Source organism: Myotis yumanensis, unplaced genomic scaffold (assembly GCF_028538775.1).
Source record: "Myotis yumanensis isolate MYYU_CA2020_CCGP unplaced genomic scaffold, mMyoYum1.0.hap1 SCAF_6, whole genome shotgun sequence".
In the NCBI taxonomy this organism is placed as follows: domain Eukaryota; kingdom Metazoa; phylum Chordata; class Mammalia; order Chiroptera; family Vespertilionidae; genus Myotis; species Myotis yumanensis.
Window position 1 is genome coordinate 60,215,857 of NW_027223757.1, and position 27,770 is coordinate 60,243,626.

Consider the following 27,770-nt stretch of genomic DNA (forward strand, 5'->3'; position numbering starts at 1 on the left):
TCAAAACTAGGACCTTGAGAACCACACAGGATGTCCCACATCTCTTTCTACTTCCTCTGTGGCCATTGATTGTCTATCTATTTGAAAATTATTAAAGGTAATGTAGAATAAGATCTCCGATTCACAGGGTTCAATCCAAATGTGAGTTTGCTCAGTGTCTGCAACTATTTTGTCAGGGCTAAGCCTCAACCCCCCACTAACCCACTATATTATTTACTTTGTGCTTGTTGTGGTCTTTCTCCTATCTGATTTTACTTGGCATACCATACATAGAAACTTTCTATTGATTTAGCTTCTTCATAAAATGTTATCTTTGCCACCTTCCTACTTATCCTCACCTCAAGGCAACTTGAGGCCCAAATTGGAGCTGGGACTGGAGTTATGTTTCTTTAATATGTATATAAAGATAAACTAAACATTCATGCCCCTTTTTCCATGTCACCTTCCACATTAACAAAATACTACTTTTGTTAAAGTCTGAAAATAAAATACATGGATAAACTAGCTTTCAGTAGTATAAAATTTTAGCGATGTCTGATCATAAAGCTGATTCTGTGAAAATCACACACAGCTAGAGAAAACTTTAAACTTATTACTATTATTTTTAATCCTTACTCAAGGAGTGAGGACATTTTTTTCAATCATTTTTCTCAGAGAGAGTGGAAGGGATGAGGGAGGGGGACAGAGAGAGAGAGAGAAACTTTGATGTGAGAGAGACACATTGATTGGTTGCCTCCTACACACACCCCCAACCAGGACTGCGGATTGAACCTGCAACCTAGGTACTCATCCTTGACCAGGAATTGAGCCCGCAACCCTCCAGTGCACAGGCTGACTCTCTAATCACTGAACCATGCTGGCCAGGGCAAAAACTGTAGAGTTATTAACAAAATTCTTACACACAAAGCAGAATTTACTAAAAATAAGTATAAGTGTGTGTGTGTATGTATATGTATGTATGTATGTATGTATGTGTGTGTATGTATATATATATATATATATATGACTAGAGGCCCGGTGCATGAAATTCGTGCATTCGGGGGGGGGGGGGGGGTTCCCCTCAGCCCGGCCTGTGCCCTCTCGCAGTCTGGGAGCCCTTGGGGGATGTGGATGTCCGACTGATGGCTTAGGCAGGCTTCCAGCCAGCAGTTGGGCATCCTTAGCGCTGCCACAGCGGCTCGCCAGCCATGAACCTGGCTTCTGGCTGAGTGGCGCTCCCCCTGTGGGAGCACACTGACCACCAGGGGGAAGCTCCTTTATTACCAACTAGGGGCCCAGTGCATGAATTTGTGCACCTTGAAAGGAACTATGGGCCATGAGGCTGTGGTGGGCACAGGGGCGGGTCTCAGCCCATCCTCCATGCCCCTGCCCGGCCTCTCCTGCCATGAACCCTGGCCCCGTCTGCCAGCAGCCTCGCTCCCGCCAGCACCTGCTGAAGGCAAGGAGCAATTGAAGCCGGTGCCAGAAGCAGGTGCAATCAGCAGCTGCTGCCCTGATCGCCCCTCAGGGGCAAACAGGGCCGGCAGCCGCCGCTCACACCCACTGATGGTGCCAAGCAATTAGGACTGGTGCTGGGCAACAGCAGCAGGTGCAAGTGGTGGCTCTGGCGCCAGCAGCAGGTGCAAGTGCCGGGTGGGACCGTGGTGCACAAGAGCAAAGAATTTTCAGTAACCACCAGAGGCTTGCTCCAATGACAATGACCGGCACCCTGCCTTGGTCTGGCAGCCCCGCTCACCTGCTCCACCATCCTGCTGCAGCCGATGCCCACCATGTTCCACGAAAACCCCCTGGTGGTCAACGCACATCATAGCAACCGGTTGTTCTGATGTTTGGTCTATTTGCATATTAGCCTTTTATTATATAGGATGTTCAGCCCATGGATGCTCTGTAACTATTTACTGACTGGCTTTTCCTAGATATGGAAGCTGCTTGCATTCAATCTAAATATAGGATAAGCCACTTAAGGAAGGAGTTACTCACAAAATTTTCCAACACAATGTCCCAGGGTCATAATGATTGGGAAATTAAAATCAATGTCTTGATTTTGTTCTCAATTTTGAACAGCCAAAGAAGGCAGGCCTTCAGAAAGTCAATATGTCTGCACTCTATTGAATCCTGTACAAGAGCCACTTTTTCAAAGTTATTCTCAAAATAAATAGAAAACCAAGGTGATTGTCACAAGATGGTAAATATACAATAATCATGAAGAGAAAATTCTGTTTTTCCAAAAAGAATGATAGCTACAAACTCTTAATTTAAATCAATTGATACAAACTCCAAGTGGAGAAATACAAATCACATATTTGTCAAGATACTAGGAAAGTTTTATCCTCAGCATTATATAAACAATTTTTCAACATCCAAGGAAACAGCATTCAAATAAACACAGCTATAGAAAAAGATGACAAGATAAATGGATACAAATCCTCTTTTTCAAAAAACTGGTTAATAGTTAGCTATTTTAAATTTAAAAAAATATGTAAAAGCCTTGGAAGAGTATGAAATGTTTAGATTAGTGTTTAACAGCTTTAATATATACTATTTTTATGTTGAAAGTTCCTATTTTTACCTTATTATTCATGTTTTCTTTTAACATACTTATAATAGCTATCTTGGTACTTGGATGCTAATTCCATTTCTGTCATTTTTGGATTTATTTTTCATTAATTGATGTTTTTTACTCATGCTTATGATTTATACATTCTTGCTTCTTCGCATGTACTTTCTGAATGGCTGATGGACAGACAGGAAAGACATCATGTTGTTGAGGTTCTGTATTGTGTCCTTCCAGCAGGAAGTTAATTTAGCTGTGAATCAGCAAGATCCTCTCAGGGCTTCTTTATAAGCTTTGCTAGAATCTATCCAGCAGAGCCTTTATCCTAGGACTATAAATCACCGTGCTGCTAAGGTGTAACCTTTTGGGGTCTCTATTGACTGTCCAGAGTATTAAATAAGGTCTTGCCAATATGACTGGGTAGAATTAAGATGGCCCCAAGCACTGTGTGAGCTCTGGCCATGGTTCAGCTCACAGCTTCTCTGTAGTTCTTTCCTGTGTAGATTTTCTTCACTTGGCCTTGTGAAGTGTCCTGCATACATGCAACTTAGTATTCAACAAATAATCAAGAAAAACCTCTGTATACATTTCCTGAACTATTCCTCTTCAGTTTTCTTCTCTTCATGAGCATGACCTAGAAATTCTACCTACATCAGTGCTTCTGAACTCCCACCTGTCTCTTCAGTTGAGGGAAGCTGCTGGGACATGGCTGGGCTCCACCTGTGCCAGTCCAGGAAGGGCCGTCAACCCCAAAGTTAAGGCAATCATGGGGCTCATGTCCCATTCCCTATCTACAGAATCACAGTTTGTACCACCTTTTGTCTTAACTTCAAATTCATATCTAAGTCCAGATTTTTAGCTATTCACATTGGGAAAGATATTCTATTAATAGTAAATTATCACGACTTTTTAAAATTATTTTTCAGAAGTTCTGAGCAATTTTATTTTATTTTTAAAATATATTCTATTGATTTGTTTTTACAGAGAGGAAGGGAGAGGGATAGAGAGTTATAAACATCGAAGAGAGAGAAACATCGATCAGCTGCCTCCTGCACACCCGCTACTGCGGTGCGGATGTGCCCGCAACCAAGGTACATGTCCTTGACCGGAATAGAACCTGGGACCCTTCAGTCTGCAGACCGATGCTCTACCCACTGAGCAAAACCAGTCAGGGCTTATTTTTTAATTATAATTAGATATTATTATATACTTTCTCAAAAATCTTAATATTCAAATTTGGGATACAAATCACTAATAAGATTGAATGCAGTTAATTTAATAAAGTCAACTGAAATATATATCTTCATGAGACAGTTTTAGAAAATGGTTAAGTTTTATATCAGAGGTCAAATTGCATAACAATAACCTAAATGTCCAACAATAGACTAGATCAAGGAACATAAATATCACAGAATACTACTGAGACACTAAAAAATCACATTTTCTAGTGAGAAAGCAGAATACAAAACTATGTATTATATGATACAGATGTTTTGGGGGAGCAGAAACCTAAGATATAAAGAAAACAAATGTGAAGTATGATTTTAATATTTATATTTTTATTTATAGACTAGAGGCCCAGTGCATGGATTCATGCACCTGTGGGGTCCCTTGGTCTGGGTGTGCCCTCTCACAATCCAGGACCCTTTGGGGGATGTCAGACTACTGATTTCAGCCCGATCCCTGCAGGCCAGACCTCACCCTCTAGTATGCATATAAGATCTTTGGTTAATTTCTTCCCACTCTCCCCTTCCCCCCTTCCCTCTGAGATTCATCAGTCTGTTCCATGTTTCCATGCCTGTGCATTGAGCATCCACCCCCTGGTGGTCAGTGAGGGTCATAGCTACCAGTCAAACGATCAAATGGTTGCTTAGGCTTTTATAGATAGAGATTTTCTGCAAAACGACATTACATATAAAGCATATTATTTATATCTGACAAAAATTTTAAACCATTTTAATCTGACATTTATAATGGCAATCTAACATATATATTAAAGTAAAACTTGTCTTCTATCCTTGTTGTAAATCTGCCTTTCCTATTCCACTTTACTTTTCTGAGTCCCTGTTCTCTTTCTGACTATGATTTCATGATTGCCATATACTGATATTCCCAAAATTTCAATGTATGCCCCTCTCCTTTCTCTTGTTTTTCATTTACTATTTATATCTGCCTACATTTAGATTACTTCATTGTTTCCTCAACTTAATATATACAAACTCAACTTATGCCATTCACAAACAAGCATTCCTTCCCAGTTACCTAATCCTTCTCAATGGTAACATTTTCCTTCTCTTAGTTTTACAATTCTCTTTCACCTTAAATCTTTCCTTGAGTCCTTTGGATAATGCCTCTTATATCCAGTGATTATTTCTATTGCCGCTTGAGGAAGATGTATTGCACTGAGAGTCCCAAACAAATGGCCTCCCTGTATTCACTCCCTACTCTGACTCCATCTCTTACCAGCATGCTACTGAATCTCTGAGCCTTATATATGATGGACACCTTGGACTAGAGTGAAAAACCGTAAAACTGCATTTTCTATACTTCCTTGCTGCTAGGATTCTGTATATACTGTTGGTTCAGAAACAAATGCAGTCACAAAAACTTTGTAGTTGAAACTGAATTACAGAGTGAGACAGGTACAGGGCATACATTTGGCGGTTGTACATTGTGGCTGGACTGTTTTCTGGACTCTCTGACTGTAGCAGCAGCTTCTTAATTCAGCAGGTAGTGTCCTGTTCATAATGGCAAAGATAGCAATTCCTTTGGTAGCTTAATTCTGCTGGGTGGTTATGGGAGTCATTCATGAAATAAGGCATGTGGTCTCTTCAGCCCTTCCAACAATTTAATAGCTATTCATGCATCCTTTTAGGCATAAATTGTCTGGAGTGAATTTTATTGTCTACTATTAAGAATAACAACTAACCTGGCTGGGTTAGCTCAGTGGTTGTGTCAACCTATGAACCAAAAGGTCAGGGTTCAATTCCAGTCAGGGCACATGCCCAGGTTGCGAGCTCAGTCCCCAGGAGGGGGTGTGCATGAGGTAGCCCATTGATGTTTCTATCTCCCCCTCTCCCTTCTTCTCTGAAATCAACTTAAAAAATATTTTTAAAAAAGAATGCCAACTAAGAGTTTCCTCATCTTTAATATATAATTCTATAACATCTTGAAGGGTTATTAGAAGAATTGATAGGAACAATTCAGGTAAAGCGTATAAATAGCAGAAACGTGGTTATTGTTCTTGTGTTATTGTTAGCACCATAACAATTAGAGGGCCAGGGTATGAGTTATATCTTTAGCATATGTTCTTTCTGCAATCTTGGTCAAGTTACTTAACTGCTCTAAAATTTGATTTCATTATAATGTAAGTAAAAAATATAACTACTTCATGAAGTTTTGTGAAAATTAAATGAGAGTATATAACTAAATATTTTTTTTTCTGTATTTTGTTATTCTCCACACAAATAATCTCACTTGATGAGCTAATTTCCCACATTACTTCATTTATTTATTTATTTGTTGTTGTTTTTTAAATCTTTAAATTCTTTATTAGTTAAGGAATTACAAATGTGTCCTCATTCCCTCCCCCCCCCCCCCCCACTTCCTGTTTTTAAATGCCATGACCTTACCTGTCTTCTCAGAATCCTGGGCACACATTTTTTAAAAACATGCAAAGTTTTTATATTCTGTTATCATCTCTTTTTCAACTTAAACCCATTTTTCAAGTTGTTCCCTTTTCATGAAGTCTTTGCAGGGACTTGCAACCTACCTTGATCACTTCTTTGATCTTGGAGCTCCTACAAACAGCACTAGGCATTTTGACACTTTGCTTTTTTTTAAATTAGTAAAATGTGCCTTATTTCTTTCTGAAATTGACTTTTAAGTCCTTGAGATCAGTAGCAATTATATTAAAAAATTATCTAACAGAGTTCTTAAGAGAGTTTACCACTTAGTAGTCACTTGAACAAACTGCTGACTAGATGATTTGCCATGTCATTCACTGAATTCAATTAGATTATACAGTATTTTTGGCATATGCCATTAAATATAGTGTAGAGAACTCAGAAGTAAGAACTTGGTTAAAGGTACTTGAAATTATATACATACATTTTTGTATTCTTAATTTTTTCCTCTTTACCAAAACACTTCTACCAGCCTCTTTTTTCCTTTAATTGTACTTAATTCTACCATAGAAACAGCAATCATCTTAAATATGCTAACAAAATGAATGTATAATATACCAGTCAACATTACAATATGGGAATGACTGCTGTTCCTTAGACCTATCTGTCAGCAGTGATATAAGATATACATATAAAAGGGCTTAGAGCACTGGTTTTCAACCTCGGACACACTTTGGAATCACCTGGAGAGGTTTAACAACAGAGACCTCCATTTAATATGAATGATATATGGCTTGGGAACTAGATGTTTAAATTTAGCCAGACGATTCTCACAGCGATTAGGAAGAATCACCACTGGTCAGAGGCTATGCTCCACTTAGCACCCTCTCCCATCCACTTTCTCTCACTGCTTTGCTTTAGGAACATGCTGCCTGCTTGGAGATTTAAGGCCCTTCACCTAAGCATCCCTTTGCTGTCACCAGTGGCACCTTTGGTACATGTATAGAAGTACAAGTAACAGGATGTTATTTTGAAAACTATTTTCTGAAAAAAGCTTTCTATAATTTCAGTAGGCAGTAATAGTATTCATATACATAAGAAATAAGGTAATAAATAAAATATCAGCCTGGCAAAGAGAAGGGAGGGGATGGGAAAGAAAAGCTACAGCCCTATTAACAATAAAGGAGAGGTACAGTTTCAGTTATAAATACCTGATTGATGGCATCCAGATCATCAATGAAGCTATTTACTTCTGATAGAAGCAGAGGTATTATAGATTTTCTCAACAAGCTGCAACTTCCCAGGGTTACCAGACTCTGAGACACACAATGCTGTACCTGAAACTGAAGATAAAAATGCGTAGGGTTCTACTTTTTGTCAACTCAGGTCAAAATAGATTTAGTGGACATTTTCTAACACTTCACCAGTGAGCTCCACGCTGTGGGGAGTACAAAAAGTGTCAATAAATTCTAGGTGAGTGAGTCTCAAGCACAATTATGCAATAGATAAATAATAATGTAAGTAATGAAATTTTATATAGCAGTTCATATTTTTAATTGTATGACAAGGTGCAAAATGGATATTTTAGCTGAAGTATCAAAAGATGATGTAACCATTTAGATGATAGACTATATACAAGATGAAAAAAGAGATGACAAACTAAGACTCTTAAGCCCGTAGCCACTAGATGGATAGATTAATATAGACAGATACAGAAAAGGGGTGAAAGAGAGAAGTTTGGAGATGTCGTTGGGGAGAGCTACTGGTGTAGTATGAGTCCCACTTCTATGTGGAGGTACTTCTCTAGTCTTCACAAGTCAAAAGCCAAGCTCTTTAGAGTGAGGAGAATAAAATGAGGGGCTCTAAATTTTCATCCAGAGGCCACAAAAGTACTTAGCACTAATAAAAGGACAGTTGGAGACAATAAACTATTTCACATATAGTTATTAGAAGAAAGGCCAGTTGATTATTAATCACATTAAATAAGGGGTATATAACTCACAGCTGGAAATGCAGTAAATATATCCTTTAAAATATCTGGGAGGAAGGATGCTTCAAGGAGAATCTCAAAACCCAGAAATAGCATCTACCTTATGATTGTTCTACATAAGCTGAAAAGCATACTAAGGAGACATGGATTTTATATATAAAATGTTTAAATGATTTATTTATTTAATAGTAAATGCCATATGACACATGTCACTCATATTCTTTACGGTGAACACTTATGTAGATATTTCTCAAAACGACATCTTTAACCCTAATCCTAGGATATGTTTTTATTTACTTTAGAGGGAGAGGAAGAGAGAGAGAAAGAGACACATGGATGTGAGACAGAAACACGGATGAACTGCCTCCCACATGCGCTGCATGGGGGATCAAAACTGCAACTTAGGTATGTACCCTGACCAGGAATTGAATTGCCACCTTTTGATGTACAGGACAATGCTGCAACTGACTGAGCCACTTAGCCAGGGCTCCGATTGGCATTTTAAAGATATATTTTAATTTTAAAAGTCAGTCAATATAATAAAATTAATGGATTATAGAGTTCAAAAGCAATTTTATTAATATTCTGGGCAAACATAACTAGCTATTAATAATAGTTTTCTAAATCAACTTAATCATAAAATCACATCAATATATTACCATAGAGGTCTAGTTACTTATCTTGTTATTTCTTAAACATATAATTGGTTCAGACACCCCTTGTAATATTCCAGTACTACTTATTATTTTCAGATTATTTTCTTTGTACCTGAAAAGAAAGAGTATGCTTATCTAAGCTCTGAAAACCTTCTTTTGGGTATTTCGCTAATGCTTTAAATTTTTACTTATCTCCTTTCTCAGTATTTAATTCTTTGTGGCAGGTGTGGGGAACCTCCAGCACCTGGACCCAAAAGGCCCAAAAATCATTTGGTATGGCCCTGCCAAGGCATTAGGGGTGAGTTAATGAAATGTTTGACCAAATATAGCAGACTAATTTTTAAGTTGACAATTTTGTATGGTCCTCGAATAATGTTATAAATATCCAAATGGCCCTTGGAAGAAAAAAGGTTCCCCACCCCTGCTTAAAGTGAAGAAAGAGTTCACAGTAAAATAAGAGGGACTTTAGTGAGTAAGAGGTTTGCAGATTCAGAAGCCCAACACTGTCTGTGTCAAACCCAGCTCCACTACTTATTCACTTGTACTAACAACTTAGTTTAACTGTTATGTCTCAGTTTCCACATCTGCAAACTAGTGATTGTGACAGCACCTGCTTCCTAAAATTGCTGTGCATATTAAGATTCAATAAAAATGGTTAACATAGTGCCAGGCACCTAGTAAGTGCTCAATAAGTGTTAAAAGTTATTATAATGTAGAATGCTAATATAAAAGTATTGAAGGTTATATAAGGTTAATTCACTAACCCTTGAAAAGTTAAATACCAGCAATAAAATCTACTTTTCTAGAGTTAGTAAAGTCCTGGTAGAGGACATTGTTGAGAACTAAATTTCATCAGAGAGATTTTCCATGCTATAGCTATGAACTGTTGTCTCCCCAATATGACTGAAGTTCATATGAGAGCAAAAACGAAAGTATATAACCATTAGGTAATTAAATTTGTGTAAACTATTATAAAAATGGCATCTCTTCTCTTCTTTACATCATATTTGACACTGTTCTTTTGTAAATACAGCAGAACTTTTGAGACAGGCTGACAAGGAGGCCAGGGCTGACATAACATTCTAGGCAAGGCTACCATAATGGAAACCATGGGAAACTCGCTCAACACCCATGCCATCTTTATCTATTCTAGCACATCTTCCTGAGGTATGTTCCTTCTGTACCCAATTTGTTGAGAGTTGTCATAATGAAAGGGTGTTATGTTGACAAATGTCTTTTCTGCATCTATTGAGATAGTCATATGCTTTTCATCTAGTTCTTTATATGGTGTATCACATTTACTGAACCATTTTTGTATTCCAGAAATAAATTGCCCTTGATCATGGTGTTTGATCCTTTTAATGTGCTGTTGAGTTTGATTTGATAATATTTTGTTGATAATTTTTACAAAGATAATTACCAGGGATATTGGCCTATAGTTACTTTTCTTGTAGTGTCCTTATCTGACTTTGGTAGCTAGGTAATGCTGGCCTCATATATTGAGTTTAAGAGTGTTCTTTCCTCTTCAATTTCTGGGAATATTTGGTAAGATTCATCATGGAAACCATTACAAAATCACTTTTGAAGAAAACATCTCCAATTTAGTTCTTGGGAAAACCAACAGATAAAATTTTGACAAACATGGACTAATACTAAGCAGTGACCAAATAAACTTGAAAATAAGCCATCATCTTTTAAACAGTAATAATAAATTTGGATATCCTAAAAGCAACTGAAACTGAGAAATAAAAACTCACTGAATAACAAAAATAGCCAACTAGAAGGAAAGATAGTAAGTTGGAAATAGATGTAAAGAAATCATTCAGAATGTAAAAAAGAGAATGTGTAAATATGAATTGAGGTTAACAATAGGTGTTATATGTTTATATAGATTTCTTTTTTTAATAGAGAGAGACATCTGGAGAAGAAACAACACAGGGAAATATAAAGGAAGAAAGTTTTCCAGGCATAAGAACAACAAGCATTCACAGGTAAGGGAAGCATAATATATACTAACAGAAAAGAACAATTAGACTGACACATAATTCCTCAACAGCAAGAATAAAAGCCATAATAAGCCTTTGGCATATTGTCGTCAAAACACTTAGAGAAAAAAATATGTTAATCTATAACTGTGTGCTAGGCACAAGTATATGAATCCATAATTTTGTTCTTAAGAAAAGAAATGAGACATTTTTAATGAATAAAACAAACGGTAGTTTAATACTTACTGAATAGTACCAAAGGGACCTGTAAAAGTTGGACTTTAAAAAAAGGGAAAATTATCCCTGGAGTCTCCTTTTATTTGGTATTCTGAAGAGGACTGTTTCCCTTTTCTGTGACAATTTATTTTAAGGTTGTTCAGACCTACTTTTATATTTCATTTTAATCTGCACCAAAAGAAAGCATATTCTGATACTAGCATTTGTTGGCCGCGTTACTAAAGCTACAGAGTTCATAGAGAAGAAAGATAAAAACATGGGGACAAAATAAATAAGGTTTATGGTCTCAGGAAGCTCATAATAAAAGCAAATTTAAATAGTAATGGAAGAAATAAAGAAAATCAGGTACACATAAGAGTTAGATATTGTGAAAATCATAAGTTCTTGAACAAATGAATCAGAATAAATCATCAAAGTTCAAAGTAAATAAATCTTTCTAGAATGAACAAAAGATCAGATATAGGAAACAGGACTCCAGTTTTCAAACAAAATCGATACACTGAAACCAAGATATATCTAGGAAATATTAAATTCCAAATAAAAGAGAAAGGCTCTTTTCATTTTCTAATGCATTAACTGTTAGATCTCTTTAACAGAGGAAAACTACTACCCAAATTCTACAGCATCACTTAAAAGTATCTTCCACATCATGTTAATATACTCATTGGGGGAAAAAAGGGCAAAGTGATGGAAATTTTGGACAGAAAGAACTTGGGATGCTCACTGGTTAATTAAAATATCCATAGTAAAGTGAATTAAAGGTAGATTAAGTAGCTAATACCAGAAAATAATACTTATGTTCATTAGAGTTCTGGCCAGGTAATAACTTTTCTAAGTTTTGAGCAATAAAATGAGTAAGACAAAAAAAAGTTCACATATAAAAAGTTTTAATCCATTCATCTACTGATGGGCACTTAGGCTGTTTCCAGATCTTAGCTATGGTGAATTGTGCTGCTATGAACATACGGGTGCACATATCCTTTCTGATTGGTGTTTCTGGTTTCTTGGGGAAAAATACCACATGATCTCACTCATTCATGGATAATAAAGACCATTATAAACTTTTGAACAATAATAGATACAGAGGCAGAGCTGCCTCAAACTGATTGTCAAACTGCAGTGGAAAGGCCAGGGAGGGTTGGGGGGCAGGAGGGAGGGGGGTAAGAGATCAACCGAAGGACTTATATGCATGTATATAAGCATAACCAATGGACATAAGACACTGGGGGCTAGGGGGAGCCAGGGGACTGTCAAGGGCGGGGAAGAAAAAAAAGGACACATATGTAATACCCTTTGTAATACTTTAAGCAATAAAAAAATAAATAAATAAAATAAAATAAAAATAAAAAAAATAAAAAGTTTTAAGTATAATAACTAAAAGTGAGAAAAAACTTGTGAGTAAAAGATCTATTAAGAGTTAATGGAACTAGTAAAATATACTTAAAGTGTTAAAACATCATTGAGCACTTAATATAAAATATTAATAGGTAATTCACAGAGAAGTAAATAGAAATAGTAATTGAATATTTGAGAAAAGGGTTCAACATCTCAAAATAGCCAAATTAAAACAAAGAACATACTATTTAAACAATGTGAGGGAATGAAAATACTCTGTGTGTGTGTTTGTGTGTGTGTGTATATATATATAAATTATGTGTTTTTAAAACGCTAAATATCCAACAATGTAGGAATTTGGGTGCATCTATTATATATAGCAAACATTACAATGATATATAACATAGAATACTTTTTTTATCATAATACAGTGAAACATGTAAAAAAAATAAGTGATTAGTTTTTTAAAAAAAAAATTAAGGGGAAAAAAGTGTCTTTGTTGAGACCAGGAAGAAAAATGACTTCATTTTAGAGTAGTGTTAATGTTGATATTTCTGTTTTAAAAGCTCAAGAAAACATGAATTCAAGAAACCAATTAGACTGATATACAGGATGGGCAAAAGCAGGCTTACAGTTGTTCACAGGGAAAATAATATAAGAATAAACTCTGTTTCGTGTATTTAGAACTGTAAACCTACTTTTGCCCCACCCTGTAAATGTAAATCAAATACTGTTGTAGTTCTAATGGTACATGTGATTTTTTTTTTTTTACCTTATGAAAAGATATGCAAAATAAAGCACCTATTTTGCAAGATCTCTGATGCTTTTGAGATATGCTCTAAAGGAAAATTAGATATGAAATACACTTTTCTAAGGACACTGATTTTAAACATTAGTTTTCAATGAAAACTTATGGCAGTAAACATACATGTACCAAAACATAATGAAAATACTGAAACAGGCTATGTGACAATGTAAATTTTCCAGACTAGTAAGGGAGATGACAGCAACCATATAAAAAATAAAAGAAAAAACAAAACTAGGTCCAATTTTAAAAATGCACACAAGTATAATTGTGGCTGGGGTTTTAGCTTGAATAACAAAGTATTTTTTACCCTCTGTAGTTTCTACCCAGGTAATAAGCCAAGTCCTTGATTTTGTGTGAAAAAGAACTATGATATAAACTACAGCCTGAAGGGGTAAGCAAATATAGTCTTTAAAAAATAAATATGATGGTGATGGCAGATGATGGCAAGAGTTTCATTAGGACAAACTGGAATTGAACATTTAACAAGAGAGCATTCCAAATAGAGGTATTCACAATTACAATAAGTTTACCGGTCAAAGCATCACTTAGGGAGTACAGTGTTTATGTGCTTACTTGAGGTCAAGTTGGAGTACTTATATTGCTAGTCCATCTTTGGCTCCTACTGGATCTGGGGTTTTGAACAACAGTATCGGATTGGATTGGGCATGGGTATGATAAATTTGAAGCTCAGAAATGGCCAATAATAGTTTAAATATTTACTATTAATAATAATTTAAAATATATACTTATAAGAGAATGAATAAAAAGCAAAAATAAACTTGACAATGTATGAAAACATTTAGACAAGAGAGTATTTTAGCTTAATTCAACTTATTGAGCAAGTTAATTGTATTTACAGTAATGTGCCTATAGAAAGAATGACAATGGATGGGTGAGAATGAAAAATAAAATTGTAGCTATCTAGATGAAGACAGGAGGATTGCTTACAGAAATTTTAAGAATGAAAAGGATTAGTTGTTATTCAGGAATAAGTAGATATCAAGGGCAAAACAAAGAAAACTATAAATCAGAAAAAGAGAGAAGTGTAACCCTTTTCATTAATAAAAATATCTTGGTCATAAAGTATTAGCTCCGCACTTCTAGTGTTCAACAGAAGTGATATAAAAGGTATTATGGCGACGCCTTAAAGGGCTTGGAGCCAGTACTATATATAGTGAGGGCACATTCGGAAATTAGTTTTGGCTTCTGATGGACAATAAACCTGACACAGCTCAACAGAAATCAGCCCACAGACCAAAGAAAAATGAAAACTCAGATGACAAAATCAAGTCAAGCTCAGGAGTTCGTGCATCTCTGCTGGCCACCTTTGCACACTGTGGAAGCCCCTGACCAGACTCAGACCTTGCTGCAGCCTTGACATGAAAAAGAAGTTACTGATACTTTAGGGAAGCCAAGATCACTTCCTATAATCACTATCAGTTTTTTCTTGTTTTCTCATCTGTAGAAGGACAAGGGACCATATACAGGGAGAACTGATTAACAAAGATAGGTAGACTCTTGAAAATAGCTAGATTGTGATCCAACTGTAAACAGATTCTCACTTGCTACCTTTCTCTGTCCTGTGGGGGAAAGGCAATGGAGTGAGGGTCTAAGTGAAACCACATCATGCCTGCCAAAATTCTAGATTCAAACCAAGGGGAAATTTCTTAGAAGTACACAAAGAATGTGGCCCTAAACATCAAAACTGTACACGTTTGTCCAAATGTGTTTCTACTGGATTCTACTTCCAGTCAGGATTCCTGTTTTTATTCTCATTAAAGCAGCGTTCAGCATCACCTCACAAGAAAACCCGTTGTTGAATATGTTGAAGGCCTGCATCTTCTACCAAGATTCTTACTGGATTGTCCTCTTTAGACTGACCCACACACTCCTGTCATGTCCTCTTGCATTTGCAAGAGTATAGTGACTGCATAATTAATTGTAAGGTCTTTTCATTGCAAACTATAACTTGTATACAGAAAGTGCATTGTTATAAAAACACACACAAGCATCAACATTTTAACAAATAGTTAGAAAATAAACATTTATGTAATAAGTACCACCCCCAGGTCAAGAAATGAAACTTGGCCAGCACTCCTCTCCCTCTCCACAGATAAACCCTTTCTCTGTCTTTCATGCTAATAAGTCCCTTTTTTGAAATAATTATATCAGACAAGAAAAGAAAATTACAGGCCAATATCCCTGATGAATATAGATGTAAAAATCCTCAACAAAATTTTAACAAAACAAATTCAACAATACATTAAAAGGATCATACATCATGATCAAGTAGGATTTATTGCAGGGATGCAAGATTGATTCAACATCTGCAAATCAATTAACTTGATACATCACATTAACAAAATGAAAGATAAAGATTATATGATCATCTGAATATATGCAGAAAAATTCAACATCCATTTATGAGAAAAACTTTCAAGAAAGTGGGTATAAGGGAGCATACCTCAACACAGTAATGGCCATATATTATAAACCCACAGCTAACATCATATTTAATGGTGAAAAGCTGAAAAGCTTTTCCTCTAAGATCAGAAACAAGACAGGAAGCCCACTATTACCACTTTTGTTCAACAAAGTATTAGAAATACTCACCAGAGCAGTTAGACGAGAAAAATAAATAAAAGGCAACCAATATGGTCACTATTTGCATATGATATGATGTTATATATAGAAAACCCTAAAGACTACACCAAAAAAAATGTTACAAATAATGAATTCAATAAAGTTGCAGAATACTAAATCCATGTATAGAAATCTATTGCATTTCTATACACTAACAAGCTACCAGAAATAGAAATTAAGAAAATCCTATTTATAATTGCATCAGAAAAAAATGCCCAAGGAAACATTTAACCAAGAAGGTGAAAGATCTGTATACTGTAAATTATAAGACATTAATAAAAGGAATTGAAGAAGACACAAATAAATGGGTAGTCTATGCTTACTGATTGGAAGAATTAATACTGTTAAAATGTCCATACTACCTAAACCAGTTAATAGGTTCAATACAATCCCCACCTTATCAAAATTCCAAAGCATTTTATAGAGAAATAGAAACAATTCTAAAATTTGTATGGAACCACAAGAGACTGCAAAAAGCCAAAATAATATTGAGAAAAAAGAACAGAGCTGGAGACATCACACTCCCTGATTTCAAAATGTAATCCAAAGTTATAGTAATCAAAACAGACACATAGATCAGTGGAACAGAATAGAGAGCCCAGAAATAAACCCCCACATATATGGTCAATTAATTTATTCAACAGAGCCAAGAATATACCATAAGGAAAAGATAGTCTATTCAATAAATAGGGCTGAGAAAACTGGACAGCCACGTGGAAAAGAGTGACACTGGGCCACTATATTACACCATGCACAAAAATTAACTGACCATGGATTAACAACTTGAATGTAAGACCTGAAACTATAAAGATCCTAATAGAACACATGGGTGGTACGTTCCTTGACATCAGTTTTGGCAATGATTTTTTTGGATGTAACATTTAAAGAAAAGGCAATGAAAGCAAAAATCAAGTGGGGCTATAACAAATAAAATGCTTCAGTATAGCAAAAAAGCCATCAACAAAATGAAAAGGCAACCTACTCAATGGAGGAAAATATTTGCAAGTCAAATATTTATCTGATAGGGGACTATTATCCAAAATTATGAAGAACTCACAATTCAAAAACAGTAACAACAGAAAACAAACAATTCAATTAAAAATAGGCAGAAAATATGAATAGACATTTTTCCAAAGAAGATATACAGAAGGCCAACAGGAACATGAAAAGATACTCAACATCACTAATCATCAGGGAAACGCAATCACAGCCACAATAATATATCACCTCACACCTGTTAGAATGACAGTCATCCAAAAGACAGGGAAAACCAAGTGTTGGCAAGAATGTGAAGAAAGGTAACCCTTTTTAGCACTGTTGCTGGGAATGAAGTTGGTACAGCCACTATGGAAAACAGTATGGAGGTTCCTCAAAAAAATAAAAAAAAAAAGAGCTACCATAAGATCCACCAGTTCCACTTCTGGGTATTTATCCAAGGAAAACAAAAATACAATTTGAAAACATATATGTATGTTCATAACAACATTATTCACAATAGCCAAGATATGAAAACAACCTAAGTGTCCATCAATAGTTGAATGAATAAAGCAAGTAACACACACAGTAAGACTGTTTAACCATAAAACTGAAAGTATGAGAGGAAATGTTAAATACCAATTGTAGCTACAAAAAGCTGGTAGAAAGGAAATCATTTCTTAAGTAGTTTTGATCAGAAAAATATGATCAAATGACCTGCAATACTTAAAATCATGCAATACTCAAAATCAACCACTGTGAGATCTGGTCTAAAGGAGGGGAAACTCAGGGAACAAGGATGGCTATGCTGATCATCAAGGCTTCTGCATATTCTGATAACATGACACTGAAAAGAATCAGGATTCAAGAGCCCAGCATAGTGTCAGAATAGGTGGCCTCATAAGAATGTTCAGAAGAAGCTGTGGACCAGCTTTTGAGGAGAGCCAGGAGACAGAAAAGACGAAGGAGAAGAGTATAGCTATTTTTTTGTTTGTTGCCTCTCTCATTGACACTTTGGAGAACATACCTAGCTGTCAATGCTGAAAAATGAAACCAACAGGTAAGTAGCTAAGCAATACTGGACCAAGTACAATTTCCTGATCTTATGCTAAACAATACTGGTACAAAGACTTCTTTTCTATCCCTATATTAAAAAATACTGGGACCGGGCATTTAAAAACATAGCTGCTTCCAACAGGAAATACTAGCTCCTAGAATAAAAAATTGTGGTCAATCAAAATAATTTGCTTGTTAACACTTGCTTCAGGATCCTCACCTAGCTATGCCCATCAATCGAAAGTTATTACATTACAAATTCTTGCTAGTCCCAATCAGTTTGACACTTGGCAAGACCCACCTGAAAATCATTGAGCTCAGGCCCTAAAATTCTATAAATAGCCTTCCTGAATTTTTCCATTTGTAAATACCACTACAACTGTGCCAAAGGGCTGTTCTGTAAACTTTGCTTTGCTTAATCAATAGTGTTTTCCTGGTGGTCTTTTGGAGGATTGAGAATCAAAGCCCATGTGGCTTCTCCTGCTCTCCTAATGCCTCGGCACCACTGCGTGAAAGTATCCGTGGACTAGGAAATCTGAAGGCTACCTTTTGCTGTACTCTAGGCAAAGTATCAGATGTTTACCTTGTTCCCCAGCCCAACCTCCACTCCAGGGAGTCTAACTCTGTATCACCACTAGATAACTGGCCTGGAGAGTAGCTCATTTCCTCTTCTGACTCCAAACAAAATCAAGAACAGTGAGATGGACACAATTTCCTACAGAATCTATGCATATAGTTTAATATATTCTTTTATTTTCACCTTCAAAAGTTCTACCTGCTTGCCCAGCCAGCGTGGCTCAGTGATTGGGTGTCGACCCATGCACTGAGAGGTTGCCAGTTAGATTCCTGGTCCAGCACATGTCAGGGTTTGGGGCCTGATCTTAGTGAGGACCTGCAGGAGGCAGCCGATGGATGTTTCTCTCTCTCATTCCCTCTCCCTTCCACTCTCTCTAAAAATCAATAAAAACTTTTAAAGTTCTACCTACTTAATCTTTTTCTCATCTAAATTAATACATTAATATTCACTGAACCAAATGATTTGTGTAATCAAAATAAATATTTAGAATGTTCATATTTAAGCTTTTGGTAATTAAGGAATATAGGAAATGATTCTTTGTGGATTCCCCAAAGAATATTTATCCATATGGGTTCACAACAGCTGTTCCATATTCCAGTATTGAGCTTTTCAGGAAGCATATAATCAGGAAATAATAAAGAAAAGCTATAATGAATATGTTTTAGCTAAAAATTCACAGAAAAAGATTATCATTATTTAAGTACCTTCTTTTGAACAGAAATAAGATATATTTCCACACACATCTCTCAGGATCCTAAACTAGATTACTTTATACACTGTGAGTTTATTAATTGCCTAGAAAAAGATCTTAGAAACCAAGTACATACATCAAATAATTATAGTGTCTCAAATTAGCAAAAAAAAAAAAAAAAGCTAATAAATGCATATCTTTGCTTGCATATAAACACTAATTTTAAAACACTACAAACTACAGAAATAATCTCTGAAAGCACAGTATTATGTGAGATATGAAACTGAAAGCAACCAATGAACAAATAAGAAAAATAAGCAAACAAAAACTCATAGACACAGACAACAGTAAGGGGGTTCCCAGAGGGGGAAGGTGGGTGGGGGGTAGTAAAGGGGATCAAATATATGATGACAGAAGAAGGTTTGACTTTGGGTGGTGGGCACACAATGCAAGATATAGATGATATATCAAAGAACTGTACACTTGAAACCTATATAACCTTATTAACCACTGTTACCCCAATAAATTAAATCTGATACAAGAAACTGTTTTCTTAAGTATATGTCAGACAAACAAACACATGTATGCTTAAAATAAATTTGTTTTTCAATACTAGAGATGCATCTATAAACAAGGGAATGATGACTCTGAAATCTATTTACACAACTTTAATAAATTGCTAAAAGAAAATTAGAGTACAACTGAGCTTTAATTAAATACCCTTGAATATCCAATCATGCAATCAATTTCAATATAAGCAGTTGTGATTTTAAGTAGATTTTTTTCTTTCTCTTCCTGCTCTCAGCAAGAGTTCTAATCAAGAAGATATATTTATATGCATTAATTTGGAGACAGACAATGGATTCTTACAATATAAAAAGAAACCATTTATAATATCCAAATACAAATAAGGATAGATACTGCTGCTTGTGTACCAGAAAAAAATGTATTACATTTGTGGACACGTCTATATTTTGTGACCTATTTATGTATTAACCTTTGATTATTAAAAATTCAGAGTGTCTATGACATGTATCTTCCATTTAATAGCAATAAGATTCTATTAATAGAATCCAAGTACTAAAAAGGCCCCCAAAGTCTGTTTTAATTAATTTTTCATCTATCCTATATAATAAAGACGTAACATGCAAATGGTCATTACGCCGTGAAGCATAAGGACCGACCACATAACGACCAGATCACGAATCAGCAGGAGGGTGGCGCAGCGAGCTATAGGAGGGGGCAGGGCAGCAAGCTGGGGGGCGGGGGGGCAGAGGGAGTTACAGGAAGGTGGGGCAGTGGGCAGAGTGCTACAGGAGGGTGGCATCAAGCTACTGGCTACAAGCGGGCAGCGGAGAGCAACAGGAGGGGGCAGGGCAGCAAGCTATGAGGGGGGGCGGGAGGGAGGGGGGACGGGGAGAGCTATTGGAGGGCGGAACCAAGCTACTGGTGCATGGATTTGTGCGCAGGGCTACTGGTGGGTGTGTGTGTGTGTGTGTGTGTGTGTGTGTATAAAACCCTAATATGCAAATAGACCAAACAGCAGAACAACCAAACAACTGGTTGCTATGACATGCGTTGACCACCAGGGGGCACGTGTGGAACATGACAGGCGTCGGCGGCGGGAGGATGGTGGAGCAAGTCAGTGGGGGTGCCAGACCAAGGCAGGGCGCTGTTCGCTGTCATTGGGGTGAGCATTTAGTGGTTACTGAAAATTCTTTGCTCCCGTGTGCCAAGGTCCCTGCCGGCACTCGTACCTGTTGCTGGTGCCAACCCCACTCACATCCACAGCTGGCACCGGAGCCACTGCTCGCACCTGCTGCCAGCCCCAATCACCCAAGGGCTTCTCCACCTCCCCCTGCTCCTGAGGGGCAATCGGGACAGCAGCCGCCGCTTGCACCTACTGATGGTGCTGGCCCTGCTCACACCTGCTGCTGGTGCTGGCCCCATTCGCTCCATACTGTCAGTGGTGCAAGCGGGCTGGCGCTGTCAGTGCATGGGAGCAGCAGCAGTGGGAGCAGGGTTGTGGCGGGAGGGGTTGGGCGAGGGTGTAGATGATGGGCTGAGACCCGCCCCTGTGCTCACCTCAGCCTCGTGGCCCACAGTTCCTTTCAAGGTGCATGAATTCGTGCACTGGGCCCCTAGTTATAAAATTAATAGCTCAGGGCAGTGATTTTCAACTGGTGTGCTGCAAGAATTTTTAAAGCATGCAATACCTGACTATTTAGTCAGGGGCAATGACCTCTTTTCCCTGAAATTGTCAAATAAGAAAAATGACAACTATGTGTGGCTCTGTTGGCTGGGCATTGTCCAGTGCACGAAAAGGTTGCCAGTTCAATTCCAGGTGCATGCCAGGGTTGCAACTTGATCCCTGGTTGGAGACATGCAAGAGGCAGCCAATCCATGTTTTGCTCTCATGTGATGTTTCTATCTCTCACTCCCCCTTTCTCTCTCTCTCTAAACATTAATAAAAATATCTTTTTAAAAATGGCAGCAGCCAACACGACAGTAGCCATTTGGTGTGAATGAATTAAAATTATACGTATTCTTTGGTCAGATCAGCAAAAATATATTTTTGGTGTGCCACTGAATTTTAGTAATTAGTTTATGTGTACCATGAGATAAAAAAAAAAAGGTTGAAAAACGCTAGCTTAGAGGCTCAGTATAAGCTTGAGATTAACACTGATATTAAAACAAATACTTTTGAAATGTATTGCCTAACTTGCCTTTTCCTTTTATCCCCTGGCACCAGGCAGATGACTTCTTTGCCTCCTGTGAAGCTCATGTACAGTTTTCTGTCTATGATCACACTCTTAAAGATGCTTTCACTGGCAGCAGCTGGCCTGCAGATCAGTTTCTAATCATGGTGAACTGGGACAAATTGCTCCTATTCCCTTTTTCCAGAACATTTGCCATTCTGAGGCCAGGGCAAGACTGCCAGAGTCCCCAACAGGTGGCCTGGAGGAAGGCTGAGAGATCCATTCAAGTGTTAACTACAGATTTTTGCTGCTTGGCAATAGAAATTGCTGGACCATCTGCCAAGTACACCTCTATACTCATTAAAACAGTCTTGTCATGTCTCTTCTCACCTGGGAAGATTCGATAGACATTAATGAGATCCCACATCTGATAGTGGGCAACATATACAAGCCAGACTTGCTCAGCATGCATTGATTTAGCTGACTTTAACTTGCATTCACTTAGGCATGCCCATCAACGTAGGTCTTACATTTTCTAGTGTTGCCAATTGCACATGCTATCAAGGGATTCTTTCCTTTTTTCTTTTTTTTTTTCTTTGCAGCACAGACTGTAAAGGAAGCTGAAAATCTCATTGCATCATACAACTAGAGCTGCCAGACTCAGCAAATTAAAATACAGGAAATAGAGTTAATTCGAATTTCAGATAAACAATGAATAATTTCTTGGTATAAGCATGTCCCAAATAATATATTTCGCTTGGAAACTCTCATGCAACATGATTATTTGAATTTGATAAAAGATATTTAAGCTCTCCCTAATATCAACCAGTTGGCCAGGTCAGCTTGATTTGATGGAAAGACTAGTGGAGAAGATATGAAAAGATGGGCTTCTCAGCCTCTATGAACTCCAGTATCCGTACTTATAAAATGGGGAGAATGATACTTTTCCTGTCAACAGCGTTGAGAATCAAGTGAATAGAAGTTAAATAATGCTAAAAATTAAATATAAGACAACCTTATCCAGGAGTCATTATTAATCTGTATGTTTTTAATAAAGGAAGTTGGCTTGTTACCTTTTCAGATGGAAATCAAAACTTCTCTTTCAAAATAAAAATATCACATTCATTTCTCAAACTACTTAAGTCTGTTTCTACCCAAACTACTGCACTTAACTATTATTGTAAAGGTCACAAGTGACCTCTTAAATAAGCTAAGTAAATCCTAATCCTGTATTGTTCATTACTTAACTCTGTTCTTTTAGTTCACTGTACTTATTACAACATGTAATAGTTGTTTTACACACTTATCCACCAGCACTTAATCTGCCTGGCATGACAACCAGTCGGCCTGGTGGTCAAATCCCTCTAGTATTAACTACAACAATCAAGGCTCAACTAGAACAAGACTGCGCACAAAGACCACAAGGGGGAGCACAAGAAAGCATAAAAAATGCAGAGACAAAAAAACATGACAGAAATGGAGAATATAGAGCTAAAAAACGCAATTTTGAGGGCTTGCAATAATGTGCTAGAAGCTGCCAATAAACTTGATGAGACCCTCACGAAAACTAATGAGACCCTCGATGCTATGATAAAGAACCAACTAGAAATTAAGCATACACAAACTGAAATAAAGAATATTATACAGACACCCAGTAGCAGACCAGAGGAGCGCAAGAATCAAGTCAAAGATTTGAAATGCGAAGAAGCAAAAAACACCCAATCAGAAAAGCAAAATGAAAAAAGAATCCGAAAATATGAAGATAGTGTAAGGAGCCTCTGGGACAGCTTCAAGCGTACAAACATCAGAATTATAGGGGTCCCAGAAGATGAGAGACAGCAAGATATTGAAAACCTATTTGAAGAAATAATGGCAGAAAACTTCCCCCACCTGGTGAAAGAAATGGACTTACAGGTCCAAGAAGCGCAGAGAACCCCAAACAAAAGGAATCCAAAGAGGACCACACCAAGACACATCATAATTAAAATGCCAAGAGCAAAAGACAAAGAGAGAATCTTAAAAGCAGCAAGAGAAAGAGACTCAATTACCTACAAGGGAATACCCATACGACTGTCAGCTGATTTCTCAACAGAAACTTTGCAGGCCAGAAGGGAATGGCAAGAAATATTCAAAGTGATGAATACCAAGAACCTACAACCAAGATTACTTTATCCATCAAAGCTATCATTCAGAATTGAAGGTCAGATAAAGAGCTTCACAGATAAGGAAAAGCTAAAGGAGTTCATCACCACTAAACCAGTATTATACGAAATGCTGAACGGTATCCTTTAAGAAGAGGAAGAAGAAAAAGGTAAAGATACAAATTGTGAACAACAAACATGCATCTATCAACAAGTGAATCTAAGAATCAAGTGAATAAATAATCTGATGTACAGAATGAACTGGTGATTATAATGAATCAGGGACATAGAAAGGGAATGGACTGACTATTCTTGGGGGGGTAAGAGGAATGGGAGATGCGGGAAGAGACTGGACAAAAATCGTGCACCTATGGATGAGGACAATGGGTGGGGAGTGAGGGCGGAGGGTGGGGAGGGAACTGGGAGGAGGGGAGTTATGGGGGGGAAAAAAAAGAGGAACAAATGTAATCTGAACAATAAAGATTTAATAAAAAAAAAAATCTGCCTGGCATACCTTAGATCGTCAATAACTGCTAGAGGCCCAGTGCATGAATTCGTGCATCAGTGGGGTCCCTTGGCCTGGCCTGCAGGATCGGGCTGAACCCGGCTCTCTGACATCCTCCGAGGTGTCCTGGATTGCAAGAGGGCACAGGCCGGGCCGAGGGAGCACAATCAGGGCTGGGAGGGATGTGGGAGGTTGGCCAGCCGGGGAGGGATCGTGGGAGGGCTCCAGGGTGTGTCCGGCCCATGTCATTCCATCCTGAACAGCTGGGCCCCAGCAGCAAGCTAACCTACTGATCGGAGCCTCTGCCTCCTGGTGGTCAGTGTACATCAGTGACTGGTCGACCAGTTGACTGTCTGTCCCCTGGTGGTCAGTGCACGTCATAGCGAGCAGTTGAGCAGCCTTAGCATATCATTAGCATATTACACTTTGATTGGTTGAACAGCCAAACAGACAACCAGACACTTAGCATGTTAGGCTTTTATTATATAGGATGTTGAGTAAGTAAATAAACAAAGGTCACTTACCAGTCCTCATCTAATTTGTCCTCGTGGTAGACACTGATGGCCATGCAGATCCCTGTTCAATGAAGCAACTGTCACAGCTGCTAGGAGTGCTGTTAGCAGATAGCATTCAACTGCCAGATATTGCCTCAGCTCCACGGAGCGACCTCACTCAAAGTCAGGTCCTTTGTAGGGTGGCCCATATTCCACTGGAAGTATAATGACCTGGCCTTTGGGCCCAACTCAGGACAGCTCTAAAGGACCATCCTAGTTCCAGAGCTCTCTTGGGGGTCAACCAAGCTTGCTGTTGGGCCTACATCCCGACTCCATTTCTCCTGCTTTTTCTGCTTCCTATCCTTCTCTTCCACAGATGTGGATCCTAAGGACTCCTGGATAAACATCCTGCACATCACACTTCTTCCCAGAATCTGATTCCCAGGAAATTCAACCTGAGACATTCTCACAATTTTCAGAGAGTAAACTGCCTCCGAAGCAACCTCCTCTCAGGGTATAATCCTTTGCCAGTCCTCTTCTCTCCTCCTACACACATTAAGATGCTAGATTGACCCAGAACCAGCCCTGCTTCTCCTTTTTTTCCCACCACTGTATTTTAGTTTATTTCAACAATTTCTATATTTCTTGATGTTAAAGGTTCCCACACTGATCTCTAATCCACACTGCTCTTCTGAGTTTCACATTTGTAAAACCAACAGTTCATCTGAATGGCATCCCATTTGGTGCCACCGCCAGGAGGCAGGGACACCCTAGCTGCCTTTCAATCAATTCTTCACATGCCGGCTACTGATCTTTTAAAAACATAAATCAAACCACATTCTTCTTCTGCTTCAGGGACTTTCCATCATGTTTCTTGATAAAAATTCAAAACATTATCCATGATCTAGGAGTAGGCTGAATACCTTTCATAATAGTGAATATTCACTTTTCATATCGAGTCATTCATAATTATTCAAACAGATGCTTTTGAGAGTGAAACAAAGTGCTATTAACATTTACTCCAGGAGAAGAGACAAGCAGAACTAACCCAGGCAATTGATGACAGATGTCCATTCTAGATACAAGGTATTCACTGCACTGTTTTCAAACTTCCTTAAGTTACAGAATGACTACACATAGTTTTAATGTCCTAATGTTCACAGCCTTCATACTGATTTGGATCCCAAATGATGTCACGGTAAAAAATGCAGCATTGACATTTTGAGTGTGAAACCCATTAAGATGTCTCATGGAGCTGTGGTATTTAACTAACCCGGGGCTCCACAGCCTTTGAGGCTTTTTGGCATCACCTATGGGACATTTTCAAAATGCATGCCTACAGGACATTTCCAGAACCACAAAATCAGAATGTCTCGAGTAGCCCAGGCCTACGCGTTTTGGAAAATTTTCCCAGGGTGAGAACCATTGCACTACTCTCTGACAAGCACTGTTCCAGCCACTTTTTAAATGAAAGAGAAACATACACAAACATTGATTATGTACCCTTATCTGCAGTGAGACTAATAATAGGCTTAGCAGTACGGGTTACCCTTTGACCAGTGATTGGTTTTGGTTTAGAATACTCCAGCAATGATAGAATTTCTTGAGGAGTGAAGATAGAACATGATTGGCACATGCTGGTTATGGCTGAGATGGAGGGTCCATTACATGGTTGTTCATCCCTACTTTTGCATATGTTTGAAAATTTTGATAATAATTTAAAAATAAGCTTAAAAATAAGAGCCATTGGTAAAACAAACAAATGATTACATGACTGATAAACTGAAATCACTGGCATGCCCAGTTAATTGTAGTTCTTAAATAACTTTAATTTAGACCTCCTCCTGACACTATCCTTTCTTCAGGATTTTATTATCTCTTGCCTGAAATCTAAGTTTACTTTTTAACTCACTTTGCTATCCCCACAGCCTCTCTGCTGACTGGGATGAGCGGCACTCCACTATCACAGCTGGCCAATCCCTGCAGGCCATGAATACATTCATTCATTCATTATTCGAATTATCTTTATCAAGCACATCTATTTGCAAGAACTAGGATATGTCAAGAAACTAGTGTCCTCTCACCTGCCAAAGCTGATTTTGTAAGTCATAAATGTGGTCAGGCCATCCTCAGAAAAATAAGATAAAACTATCACTCAAGACAGGATTGCCACACTTTCTGTGTCAGATAAATATCTTAAGCTTTGTGGGCCAGAGGTCTCTGTTGCAACTACCCAATTCTCCCACTGTAGTGCAAACGCAGCCACAGATAATATATAAACAAGTGTGTGCAGATAGTTCTAATAAAACCAAATTTACAAAAACAGTTGGCAAGGTAGATCTGATCCACTAGCATAGTCTGCCACCCAATCCAGGTTAACAACGAATTCCTTAAAACAGTAATCAAGGTTCTCAAAAATTAAGTTCCTTTAAAATAGTAATCCAAGGTTCCACATGAATATGACCCCAAAAGGCCCTTATAGCTAATTTCCTGCCAGGACCCCATGCTCTGGAAGCTTCTCCCTATGTTTTGCATTGCCACAGACTTGGCAAACTTTTGGCTGAGCACTTATTAATATTCCAATACCTATAACACATAATATTCTCCATGTGAAGCCTCTAGATTTCTGTACTTACCCTGAGTCTTGGCAGAGTTAACACCTCCCCCAAACATCTATATAAAAGCCCAGTGACCCAACGGCAGAACGACCAGTCGACCAGTTGCTATGATGCGCACTGACCACCAGGGGGCAGACACTCAATGCAGGAGCTTCCCTGGTCAGTGCGCTCCCACAGGGG

General features: G+C 37.9%; 1 protein-coding gene across 1 annotated transcript in view; it reads right to left on the reverse strand.

Annotated features, from left to right (window-relative positions):
- The window catches only part of MEI4 (meiotic double-stranded break formation protein 4), a 123,137-nt gene that overhangs the window by 46,278 nt on the left and 49,089 nt on the right, over positions 1-27,770 (reverse strand). Inside the window, exon 3 of the mRNA XM_070419333.1 lies at positions 7,392-7,523. Within this exon, the coding sequence (XP_070275434.1) occupies positions 7,392-7,523 (132 nt within the window). The remainder of the gene's footprint in view (positions 1-7,391; positions 7,524-27,770) is intronic.